Source organism: Marmota flaviventris, chromosome 6 (assembly GCF_047511675.1).
Source record: "Marmota flaviventris isolate mMarFla1 chromosome 6, mMarFla1.hap1, whole genome shotgun sequence".
In the NCBI taxonomy this organism is placed as follows: Eukaryota; Metazoa; Chordata; class Mammalia; order Rodentia; family Sciuridae; genus Marmota; species Marmota flaviventris.
Window position 1 is genome coordinate 76324272 of NC_092503.1, and position 13293 is coordinate 76337564.

The 13293-nt window shown below is 36.5% G+C and overlaps 1 protein-coding gene across 5 annotated transcripts in view; it reads left to right on the plus strand.

Annotated features, from left to right (window-relative positions):
* The first annotated feature begins 3927 nt into the window (after positions 1-3927).
* Positions 3928-13293, plus strand: part of Cep162 (centrosomal protein 162) — an 89068-nt gene continuing 79702 nt past the window's right edge. For 2 of the 5 annotated variants that reach the window (XM_071613228.1, XM_071613232.1), the window contains exons 1-3: positions 3928-3990; positions 4874-4984; positions 9645-9759. In XM_071613228.1, the coding sequence (XP_071469329.1) occupies positions 4928-4984; positions 9645-9759 (172 nt within the window). In that variant the 5' untranslated portion in view covers positions 3928-3990; positions 4874-4927. The other 3 variants (XM_071613231.1, XM_071613230.1, XM_071613229.1) reach the window with 3 other exon arrangements.

The following is a 13293-nucleotide window of genomic DNA, read 5'->3' on the forward strand; positions in this document are numbered from 1 at the left end:
AAACAATAGCAGTAATAAATGAAAGACAAACTGTTAGGTTATTAAATTTAATTTTCTTTTGACCAGAATAACATAATTCCTTCAATGTCGTCCTCATTATCTACATCAGTGAAGAAAATCTCCACATTTGAAAAAGAGGTTTAAAAAAAGCAGGATTTTTTAAATTTTGAACTACTGTGTAACTGAATCTGATTCAGTTCACCTCCTCAATTCAATCCCAGCATGCCCTGCATTTACATGCCCAAATAATACGGCAGGACTTGGCTGTAATTATGTCATTAAGTTGACTGAATTCCCATACTGTACTGCTGGCTGAGAAAATGCAATAAAGGTGGAGTACAGTTCTTCCCACCAAGAATCTCACTGGGGAGCTGGACAAACACAAAACGTATATCAAAGTTCACATCATACTAGGAACCACAAAAATACATGAGAAACCTATAAAAAATGAGGAACTATCAAAGTAGGAATCTTTAATCCTATCCGAAGTGATTTGATTAATTTAATTGTTCAAGTAGCCAACTTACTTTGTCATTTTATTAAAGCTCACTACATATTTATCACAAGAGTTAATATTTGCAGTGTTTATAATTATGGATCATGAAGTTAAGATGTCCAAGCTGGAATCTTGATCTGCCACTTCTTAGGTAAGTGAACTTCAGAAAGTTATTCTTTAAATCTTAAATTCTCAAAGATTCCAATACTACTATCTATTTCAAAATGTAACTAGGAAAATTGAAATATGTAAAAAAAAGCATACAACAATATCCAGTACAGCATAAGCTCTCAAAAATATTAACTATTCTTTAGAAAAAAAGATTCTTCTTAAAAATGTATAATGATTGAACTGAGTATTGAAAATTTATTGACTCCTCTATTACAATTCAGTCTGACCAACTCTTGAGCCCTTTAAACATTAAGTTCTATGAATTTATACATTGGTACAAAATGAAAAACACTCTTTCAACTACACTCCTATTTATACTATACCCCAATTTATCAAAGCTCTAATTAACCTCTATAGGACCAAAGAACTAAATGCTGCAGCTCAGTTGCAAATAATTCTATAAGCCTTGTTGAGTGGGGATGAAATGAGGCTATAAAGGCTATACTGAACACATCAACAAAGTGTTATAAATGTTTGGATTTTAGTCTAAGTACAATGAGAAATCACTGAAGGACTTTAAACAACGGATAACCTGACCTACATTTTCAAACTGTAACCTTTTTTGTTGAATAGACAATGTGAAAGAGAAAAACAAGAGCTAGGAGTCTAGTGAGGTAGTTCAAGCAAGAGAAAATAATGCCTTGGAGTAGGACATTAGCAAATATAATGTAAAGAAGTGAACCGAGTGGAGACATATTTTGCAGGTGGCATTAAAAGTCTTAATAAAGGATATTAGGAGGAGAGAATTCCAAGATTTCTGTCTTGATCAACTCGATAAGTGGAGTGCCACATAGTATGGTAGGAAATACTGAAAGAGAAAGAAATCAGTGTGGCAGGAGGGCAAAAAGCAAGAATCCCTTGAATTAAAGATATCTGTGAGACATCAAGTGGAGACAGAATGGATAGTTTGGATCTATGACACTAGGGTTCAAAAAGAGAGTTTAGAACTGGAGGCCTATATTTAAAAGTCATAAGTACATATGTGATATTTAAAGCCATGAGGATCAGATTGCCTGGGATAAGAATGCAAAAAATGAGCAGAAAATGACTTCAGAAATGACCCCTAAGAAATTCTAATATTTAGAAGTTAGATAGAATAAATGGAGGGACAGTGAAAAACTCTGAGGAGAGACCATAAACCGGGAAGAAAAACCAAGAAAGCAAAAGTAAACAACTATAGCAAATGGTATTAGAAGATCAAGTAAACCAATTTTCTTTTATTTCTTTAATCTAGCAATGTGGAGAAAATTGGTGATACTACCAAAAATGGGTTTAGTATCCTGGTGTCAATGGACACTAGATTAGAAAGTCTGATAAAAGGGAGGTGAAGTAGAAATAATTTTCCCAGAAAAGACTGGCAGGAAGGAGGGTAGAGACAAGTTCAATCACAGGGAAATATAGACTGTGAATAATGTTTTGGAAGTAGCATTTTATTTGGAGAGTTCCAGGGAATGTTTGAATGATGTTAGGAAAATCCCACAGACAGCCAGAGGATATAGGAAGAAGTGGAAATGACTAGTAAAACAAGATCAGTGAGAAGAATGAGTAATAGTTCCAAATCATATGTAGGAAGATGGATTTTTGATAGAAGGCAGGGCACTTCTTCCATTGGAACTGTGAACAGATTAAGGTAAATACAGACACAAGTACAGTTTATAGATTTAATGGAAAACAGGTGAATAAATTCCAGCCTTATGGGATCTGTATTTGTTAATGAGATGTGAGGTAAAGCGATCTGCTCATGATGGATGTGTAAAGTCAATGAAGGAAGGAACGGGGGTAGGGCAAACCAACCCTTCGGGTTTGCAAGGACCAAGAGAATTCCTGTGACTCAGGACTTTCAACAATAAAACCAGGAAAGTCTCAGCAAGATGCTAAGTCTCTCATTCTGGAATCTGAACAGGGTGGAGGAGGTATACCATAGTCTTTATATACTGTAGGAACCGAATTCACTAGTAAAAAAGAGAAAGATTACTAGTTTTGAATGCCCAGTTAACAATGACGACCATGATTTTATAGCATAATCGTATATTGAGTAATATTGACTTTAGATCACCAATTGTGCCTCTGTTCAGAGAATGTTCCTAGACTTCCTCAATTCAGGTACATTAAGTGTCATAGTCATTTTTCATTGTACCCCCTAAACAATTGTCTTTCCTACTTGACTATTCCTCTACAGACTGTATTAGGGAAGAGACTATGAGTGCTGTGTTCATTCATTTCATAGGAGAAACAAAAGTATAAGTTGAAACAGATTCATAAATTGTTAAAATTAAGGTAAATAATACTTGTGAAGCACCCATCAACTGTCCAATAAGTGGTAGCTAAAATGTCTCTAATACTACTCATATTTTCATAGTAGAGCACAGATCTTGACTTGAACACATTTGGAGAGAGATAAACACTTGCTCAATGAAAAAGTTCAGACTAGAGATGAGGTCCTACATTATGACTGCCCCCAGCAAACGCAACTGTTTGTCGATTTTACTTTCACCATCCTAAATGTCGTTCTCCGAAATTCCAGCTTTTGTTGTGTTCTTTAAAAAGAAAGGAAGAAAGAAGCAGGAAAAAAAAATCCTAGAAATAATTGTTAATTGCCCTTATAGAATGGGGTTTTGAACAGTAAGGTGGCGGGAAACCAGAGGTGGTATGAGATACATGGGCAGTCTTAATTCATTATGTGCCATTGTCTTATATATAGGACACCAGAAAAATTTTTTTGTTGTAACGTTTTTGTAGGAGTCCTATAATATAGGACACAAGAAGTTTCAATAACAATTTCGTGCTCGTGCATTTTCAGCGCCTTGTCCACTAGGTGGTGGTACTGAGTCCCTAGTGTACCTACAGTTGTTTTTCTCACAACAACCATTTGTACGTGAAGTAAACCCAATACATTTCTTCAAAATTTCAGCTTGAAAAACAGCGCTCAAGTGAGCAGGGCGGGGAAGGCCCGGAAGAGGAGAAGCGAAGTGCCGGCAGCAGGGGAGCTCCCACGACTCTCGGGAAGCAGCGGGCTGTTCACGCCGTGTCCCGGCTCTAGGTCACCGGGGCGCCGCCGGGCACCATTCCTAGGCGCAGAGTCAGCTGGGATTGCGTGCTGGTGCCGCGGCCACGGCGCCTACAGGCCACCGCAGCCAGGTGAGCCGCTGCAGTCGATCTTTGCTTGCAAAAGCACTCAGAAACAAATGGCCGACCGGCTGGGCCCACGAGCCACGTGACCAGCCCTAGTCATGTGACTCCGGAACCCCGCCGCTGACGTCTGTTACCCTGACAACTGCCGACCCGCACGGGCCTTTGGGGAAGCGCGGGTTACGGAGGCAAAGGTAGGTATATATACAGGGCTAGCTCCCCAGCCACGCCGGGGTGGTGCGGGCTGTGCCTGCGACTGGGTCCTTGGAGCTTTCGTGGTTCGGGTCATCCGCCTTCTCCGCCCTGACTCCACTGTAAGCAAGTCTTTGTCTTCCCGCCAACTACCGAATCCGCGCTTTCTGGAGCCTGGACGCCGCGGGGCTGAAGGCCTTTTAGTGGGGTCAGCCCCTTATCAAGCTCTTGGGCCAAGACTTGAACCGCACCTACCCTGAACTGATCGAAATGCTACTAAAGGGAGGAGGTCTTTTTCTGTATTTGGGGAAGGTACTGTCCGGGCCTCCAACCACTTACCCCACTCTCACTGGGGTATGCAGAGTAAGCCCCCAAAGTTGAGATTTTTATGGGAAAAGAACTCCGTGTTGCAAATCACTGCATTCTTTTTTAAGGGGTTCAGTGCACCGTTTTTGTGGTCGTCTTTGCTTCAAAAGAAACATGATTCGTGCTGATTTGTATACTGTATTAATTTTTAAGTATTCCAAATCCTAATAAATTCTCTATATCTGGAAACATTCCCATATCTGAAAAGTCTGTTTTGCCAAACTGTTGATGTTGATTGGTAAAGTAGCAGAAATCAGTTGAATCAGACTACACAACTGTTAGGTTTGTAAGAAAAGTGGCCCTTTGGTGTTCTGTTATAAAATTTAAGATTATATGTGAGGGCTTGGTTTGTGTTTGAGAGGTGTTAAGTAACACACAAATATGTATATATTTTTGAAATATTTTAACAATTAGATCTTAACAGATGAAAATGTAATTTTGGACCTCAAGTAGAAGGTAGGTTGTTGAAGCTAATGTGAAGGATTTCCTCAAAAGGTGTTTCTCTCTCTTGTCATTTAGTGTTTCCAGTGTTGTAAATAGTGTGTTTGCTTTGGGAAGCAAAAATTACTGATTATGGCTCAATATGCCAAAGAAGAGCTGGATGAAGAATTTGAACAGTTTATGAAGGAGGTAAGTTCATATTTTTAAAAGATGTTTGGTAAATTTGTCTCATGAGACTCATTTTTCAGGGCTGGGAATGTAGTTTGGTGGCAGAGTGCTTGCCTAGCATGTATGAGGCCCCGGATTGGATCACCAGCACAGCATACTGAACAAAAACAAAACAGTTATTTATTTGTATATTTTTTTGTAATATTGGGGATTAAACAGGACCTCGTGGGTGTTAGGCAAGCACTCTATCACACCCCCAACCCCATATTTATTTTTACTAGGTCAAGAAAGGTAAAAATGCAAAATTATTCAATAATAACATTTAATAAAACTTTAAAAAAAAACCCACAAAGATGCATCCTTAATTTTCCCTTTCATCTTATAATCAAACTATCACCTCCATCTTTAGAGTTTACCCATTATCTCTGTAGTTGGCTCCCATTTTAAATACTGCCACCTGCTCCTTCAATACCATCATCTCACCTGGCCTACTGGAGCTGTTCACGATTAATTTCCCAGTATTCCTTTCACCACACTGCAGCCAGATGAAGTGTTACATAAATCTGACTCTTAAAATGCTATTGGTCTTCCTGTCATCACTTGTAGAATAAAATCTAAACTCCTTTTGGTGTTGTGAAGCTCTTCATGATTTTGTTCATGTCTACCTCGCTCACTTTTTGTCACTCTTCCCCTTCATCCACTTTATTTATTCTACAATGCCCCCCCCCCCCTTGTGCTATCTGTTCTTCCACGAACTGTTTTGTTTCCTTGTTTTCAACCTGGCTTGTAAAGATCTTAAATATCATTACCTCAAGACAGGCTTTTTCCTGTTTTGTTTTTGTTAGCCCAATGAAAAAATATTGGAGTAACTTCTTAGTATGCTATGTATACTTCTTACAGCACTGTGATGTTTTCTACTTTCTATTGTAAGAATAGTTGTTCTGAGACATGATTGTTGTAATTTCATTGCTATACATGCTTAATAATAGACCTAATAGATAATTAATATCTACTGAATGAATAAAGGGTCACACCACAGCCTATGTAGGTACATCAATGAAGAGTCCTTGTAAATCATTTAGGAGAGCCATATTTTAAAATGTTATATAGCATTCTCATTTATAAAGGAAATTTTGTATAATAGAAAGAACCTGAGTTTCATTATCTATCTCATAGGAATAGCAATGCCTATTTTATAGAATTGTTTTAAGAATTTAAAAAGCATCTATCAATTGCCAGAATTTTAATCGACACATAGAACAGGTCTCATTTTTCCATTTGAAAAACTGATTTTTGAATTTGAATATGGGCACATTTTAAAAATCAAATATATAGAAAGTATTTTTATTTTGAAAGATTAATGGCAGTGCAATATAGGCCTTTTAGAAAATATTTTTCTTCTGCCCCTCATTTATGACCACCCCCCAAAACACATACTCCAAAATTGTCTCCTTCTCTCCTTGTCTATCTTCCTCTCACATCCATTCTCAAATTATAAAAGATCTTGTCTCATGTTAGAGGTTTAGGTAAATCAGTGTTTCATTTTTTTTCAATGAAAACCATGATTTTAAGACTTCCTTGGACATTTTGATAAATTATTCAAATTATGCAAACTTCCTTGGACATTTTGATAAATTATTCAAACAGGTATTCAAAGTATAGTTTATATCTCTTTGTTTTTAGAAGTGTGGTTTGACAAGCTTTTTACAATTAGGTTTATTGAGATATAACTCATATGCCATACCATACAATTCACCCATTCAGAATATATAATTCAGTGTTTTTAGAGTGATGTAACCATTGCCACAATCAGTTTCAGGACATTTTTATTACTCCAGAAAGAAACCCATAGGTCTTAGTCTCCCCCAACACCTCTTCCCTCCTTTCCCAGCCCTAGGCAACCACTCATCTTTTTCCTGTCCCTAAAGGTTTGCCTATTATGGCCATTTCATAGAAATGGACATGCAGTGTTCTTTTGGGTCTACCTTCTTTTACTTAGCATAAAGTTTTCATGGTTCAATATTCATGTTATAGCATGCTTTAGCACCTCATTTGTTTTTATAGCTAAATTGTATGCTTTTGGATGAATATACCACATCTTGGTTATTCCCTTTTCACTTGATAGAAACTTGGAGTCTTTCCATTTTATGGCAGTTATGAATACTGCTATGAGCAGACACATATGAGTTTTTGTGTGGATGTATATTTTCATTTCTTTTATATATACATAGGAATAAAATTGCCGTGTCATATGGTAATTCCAAGGTTAAACCTTGGAGGAACTGCCCGACTATTTTCTAGAGTGGTTGTGCTATTTATATTTTCACTAGCAGTGTATTAGTTTAATGAGGTTCCATTTTCTCTATATCCTTGCTAACACTAATTATCTGAGGACCAGCTTTTTGTTTGTTTTTAATGACAAACCTGGAAAGCAGTGTGAAAGGTTTTGAGAGTGAGACACAATGCATTAGAAAGAATAATGGATTCTCTCCATATTTTTCTGATCTTTCCACAGGCCTACTCCTGACTTACAGATAAATAAACTTGAGAAAATTTGAGGAGAGAGAAATGGAATGTTTTAAGGGTATAGTGATGTTTAGAGGCTAAGTAGAAAGAGATGCCATTAACAGGAATTCAGATAAGATAAAGAATATTTTTTCCCCTTCTATCCTTCGAACCTGTTATCAAGGAAGACAGAGTTTCTTTGGAACATGTTTAAAATCGACACTCTTTATAAGACATTGAAGTAGTTTTGTTTGGCAGGTGTAAGTGTGTGTGTGTGTGTGTGTGTGTGTTGTCATATTGGAAGTTTCAAAGGCCACCAGTATCCTGTGGGGGTAGGGGGAGGACTACATAGTATAGCGGAAAGTAGACAGGCTTTCAGTCAGAGACCTGAATAAGTTTGATTCTGTCTTTGTACCACTTACTGACATTAGCACCTTGGGCAAGTTGTTTAATCTCTGAGCTTCAGTTTTCTCATCAGTAAGTGTCTGTACGATAGTTTAAAAAACTAAGTCAGATAATCTAAAGGCAGGTTAGGTTCTGACATAGAACAGACATGTAATGCATTTCTTCCCCAGAAAAAGTTTATGACATGGGAATGAAACAGGATCAAGAACATAGTCCTAGAGAATCTTCTTTTAATAGCTTTGGGCTCTTTTGCCCATTTCCTTATGATATAGAAGGGTGTCAGTGACTGCAGAACTCCAGAGTAACCTGATGGGAAGCGATGCTGCCTAAGTAAGTTTCAAGAAGAATTGGTCACCACTATTGTTATGGTTTTGGTATTGGGTATCTCCCACAAAACTCCTGTGTTTCTACAGGAATATTCATAAGTAAAATTATTGAATTATGGGAATTGTAACCTAATCAACCCATTCTGATTTGAAGACAGGTAGGGCTTGGTTGGAGGTGGTGGGTCACTTGGGGCATGACCTAGAAGGGTTCATATTTCCCACAGACATTTGGGTAAAGCAGTGTTTCATGTTTTTACAATGAAAACCATGATTTTAAGAGTCATGCAAAATTCTTTTGATATTTTGATAAATTTTTCAAGAAGACTTTTCAAAAATGTATTTATGTATCTTTATTTTTAGGGGCATGGTTCCACAAACTTTTAAAATTAGGTTTTGGTCAGTTAGGAAGGGTGACTGACAGTTGTCCTTTGTGTCATTTAGGAGGCCTTTGGAGCCCAAAGGAAAGCTCTTTTGGATAGAAACCAGATTTTAAGGAGTTGAGCAGTCAATTCAAGATTTGGTATATAGAGTAAAAGGGACTTGTCATGTTGCATTTTTTTTCCCCCAAAGTAGAGGGTATTCATTCTTTTTCTCCACAGCAGTGTCAGGTGTTACACAGGGTGCTAGAGATGTGTTGCTGAGCACATTTTATAATCTGAGGTAAGCAGAGAGAGTTGAGAGCAGAGGGAGTGAAGATACAAAAGTGAAAGTGGATAATCAAGGAAAAAAGAACCCCTAGAGACTCCTTTGAGGTTCTGTTGGGGGTGGAGGATAGTATTGTCTCCTCCTCGGAGAGAGGAAGTGCCTTAAGGGAGTTTAGTGGTGGGGTGAGGGGAAGATAGGTGGTGTTTGACTAAGCTCTCAGTGAAGAGTTCACCTTACTGGCTAAGAGGGAAGAGGGAATTGGGATTAGAGTAGGAGATTTGAGAATGTAGTATTTGGACCAAATACTCATTTTCTACAAAGGAAAAGATAAATACAAATTTATCCAAGTTTATTAATCACTGTGACAAAATGCTCATTTCTCTGGTCAACACCATCTGCTCCACTGACTGAAATTCAGTTCTTCCTTGTTTTGAAATTGGAAATTTTGAATTCTGCGTTCTTAGAGTGACCCCAGGTACTTTTAATCAACCACCACAGTCTGTAGATAATCTTTGGAAGATAGGATTATATTCTTTTTTTCCTTTCCTGAGCAAGTTTATTGATCATTTTCTTTTTGGTTGTTCTCTGAGTTTACTTGTTTAACTCTATATATGAAATCAATGTTAAAAGACATATGCTTGATCTTCAAGTTATTTGGCTATCTCTGTTTATGGATATGAATTTATACATTATTGTTGAGGATAATATCTGATAACTGTGGAACTAAAACATTTAGGATAAATGTGATATTCTTTAATTTACAACTTATTTTGAAATTTAATAATTTGTATCTGATTCAGCTTTCAGATGATTCTTTTGAAAGTTCAAGCAAAACACCTAGACAACCTGAAAAAGAAATGAAGAAGAAAGATATAGTGCCTTGGTGGATAACTGAAGATGAGTTTGAAGATGGTGGTAAATATTGTTAATTTTTAGTTTTGAATATTTTGACCACAAGGGGTCAGTCAAGACTTTCAATTCTGGATTTTGTTCTGCACTATAAATATAAAAGAAAAATAATACTAATAGTGTGACTTCTAGAGGTTTAAATTGATTTTCATGGTTTTTCACATTTTATTATATAATTGAAAATCTGTTTTTGATCAGGTTATTTTACATTGAGATCATTTATTCAAGGTGATGAATATTGTTATATATCATTGTATTTAATAGTGAATTGATATAAGGTGATTTAATAAGATATTCTTACAGTGATCACATGGGCAAGGTTTTAACAAATCCGTAGTTTTGGGTATCGGAGTTTGTTAAATAGTAGTAAAAATAAAAATTATTTACTACCTTAATGGTAAAGGACTCACTATTTCTGGCACATATTTATGCCTTTACAAATGCAAAAGTATTTTCATGAGTGTTTTGTTGTGCTAATGTATCATATGTATACTACCCGTAATTTGGCAGTATTTGTATATCTATATAGCACTATATATAGTACACTTACTTTATGATAATGCCATGTCAGTAAAGAACCCAGAGTGCTTCTATTTATTTATTTATTTATTTTAGAGAGAGTGAGAATTTTTTAATATTTATTTTTTTAGTTTTCGGCAGACACAACATCTTTGTTTGTATGTGGTGCTGAGGATCGAACCCGGGCTGCAAGCATACCAGGCAAGCGCGCTACCGCTTGAGCCACATCCCCAGCCCAAGAGTGCTTCTATTTAAATATCTATGTTTTCGATATTTGTGAATAAGTATTAAGCACCATTTTGTGAACTGATAGAATTTCTCTCTCTTCTCTAGGAGATTTACCTGTGACTTTTATTATCTCCCATAAAATTGAGTCTGAATTTCTTAATGTGACAGTTGAGGCTATATATAACCCAAATGAAACTCTCTTCTAGCTCATATTTCCCAGTCACACTCAGTTATTCTGTATCTCCTTAAAACACCATTGACTCCCATACCTCTGATTGGCTCAGGAGTTTCTTGTCCTCCTTACCCAGTAAAGCTTGACATCACTACTTTGTGCAGTCCTTCAGTAACTCTTCTTGCTCCCTTGTCGACAGTTATTTTCTCCTTTGTTTTGAGGGGAGAATATCATAATAGCACTTGCACAGGTGTTGCTAATTGTAACCTGTAGGACTGCTTCTGCAGTTGGGAGCTTTGTGTAGGCAGAAATACCTCTTTTTCCCTTATATCCTGGCCTTCAACAGTAAATAATAAGTGTGTTTAATAAATGAATGTTAGAGTAGATTCACTTCTTTGTTCTTAATACTATAGTACATTAAGAGAACACCTTATTTAAAAAGTTTTAGTACATTTTTTTTCATAAATACCCAAACCATGCAACAACACTAAAGTACACATATGAAGAATTATCTATTTATTTATTTATATTGGTACTGGGGATTGAACCCAGGGGCAATCTGCCACTGAGCCACATCTCTAGCCCTTTTTTTGTATTTTCAGACAGGGCCTCACTAAGCTACTTAGAGCCTCAATAAGTTGCTTAGAACCTTGCTAAGTTGCTGAGGCTGGCCTTGAACTTGTACTCCTCCTTGCTCAGCCGCCTGAGACACTAGGATTACAGGGGTATGCCACTGCACCCAGCTAAAGAATTAGTTTTTAGAATCTCCTTCCTTGTTAGTACTTGAAAAGAATATTATTTAATAAGATACCTCTGGTGCAGCCATTGACTTATTGCTCTAGGCTTATTTTCTTCTCCAACACTTAATACTCTTTGGTCCAACTTCATTGATTTCATCTTCAAATGTGGCCTATTCCTCCCATTGTCAAGCCTTTATACCTGTTGTTGCCACTTCATGGAGTTGTCTTCCTTTTCCAGTTCACCTACTTATCTCCTCTTCTTCACATCTTGGTAGAAGTGTTACTTCCTTGCAGAAATATTCTTTAGATTTTCCAGTCTTGATAGGACTCCCCCTGCCATTAACATCTTGTAGATTTCTTTCAGAATTCTAGAGTTGTTCACATTCAATTCTAGTCTGCATTTAACTCTCCATTTTCTAATAAACTCCTCAATTATAATGTAATTATTTATTTTCTTATTGCCTGTCTTCTATCTTCATTAATGTGAATGTAAGTTTCAAAAAGGCAGGGATTTTTGTCTTTTTTTTTTCCTCTTCCCTGCTAAATCCCCAGCATTTAAAACAATGTGCAGCACATACCAAACTAATGAATATTTGTTACAATTGTCTGCTTCCCTTATTAGACTTTAACCTTCATGGTGAGAAGGACCTTCATTGTATGGCAGACATGAACATATAGGCACATAGTTTATCAAAATATCTAAATAAAATAGATAATATTCAAAACCTTTGTATATAAACATAGATTTTACTTTCTTGGAACTTTCAAGATTCTTGGAACAATTTTTAAAAGTAAAAAATTTCAAACATATTTAGAAATAAGTAGAACATACCCCATATACATACCTTTATGCAACAATTATTAATTCATGGTCAGTCATTTTTCATCTGTGTCTACTCTCTTTTTATACCCTTGTTTTAGTCAGCTTTTTTGCTGCTGTGACTAAAGAACCTAACCAGAACAATTTTAGGGGAGAAAAGTTTATTTGAGTGCTCATGGTTTCAGAGGTCTTAGTCCATAGAAGGACGGCTCCATTATTCAGGGCTCCAAGTGAGGCAGAATATCATTTTCGAGGGAAGCAGCTCACATGATGATCAGAAAGGAGAGAGAGAGACTCCACTCTCCAGATATAAAATATTTACCCCATAGCCATATCACCAGTGAACCACTTCCACCAGCCACACCCCACCTGCTTACAGTTACCACCCAGTTAATCCCATCAGAGATTAATTCACTGATTAGGTTAAAGCTATAACCCAGTTATTTCTCCTCCAAATTCTGCATTGTCTCACACATGAGCTTTGGGGGACACCACATCTAAACCATAACAACCCTCCCCCCAAACAATTACTGGCACTGTATCACTTCAGTCCACAGATATTGTAAAGTATCTCCTAAAATTAGAGAACTTTTAAAATATATATAAAATTTAACAAATATCAATAAAATTCCTTAATATGATATGATATCTAATCAGTCATAAAACACTTTTAATATATTTAATATATATTAGCTTTAGAGACAAATTCACATTCCAAAAGCTGTGAGAGATAACAGCTTCCTCTCCCCTAATAACAGATATCACATATTCTGGTATAAGAATCTCTACTGCAGTGAGCCACTATTTCCAACATTGTAGGAATGATGACTTTGAAAGATCTTTTAATGTTTCCTTTTATTTTTCTTGAAGTGCTGTTTACACTAATGAAGAATTTTGTCTAACCCCTGTAATTGTCCTTACTTGTACCTACCTTTCCCACTCTCTACTTTTTTCTGAGTGTTATGAGTCGAGCAACCAAATTTCTAAGTAAAGAGAAAACAGGGAATAAGGCAGAAGAAAAGTGATATGGCATAGTGTATTAAGTATTTAATTTATACATG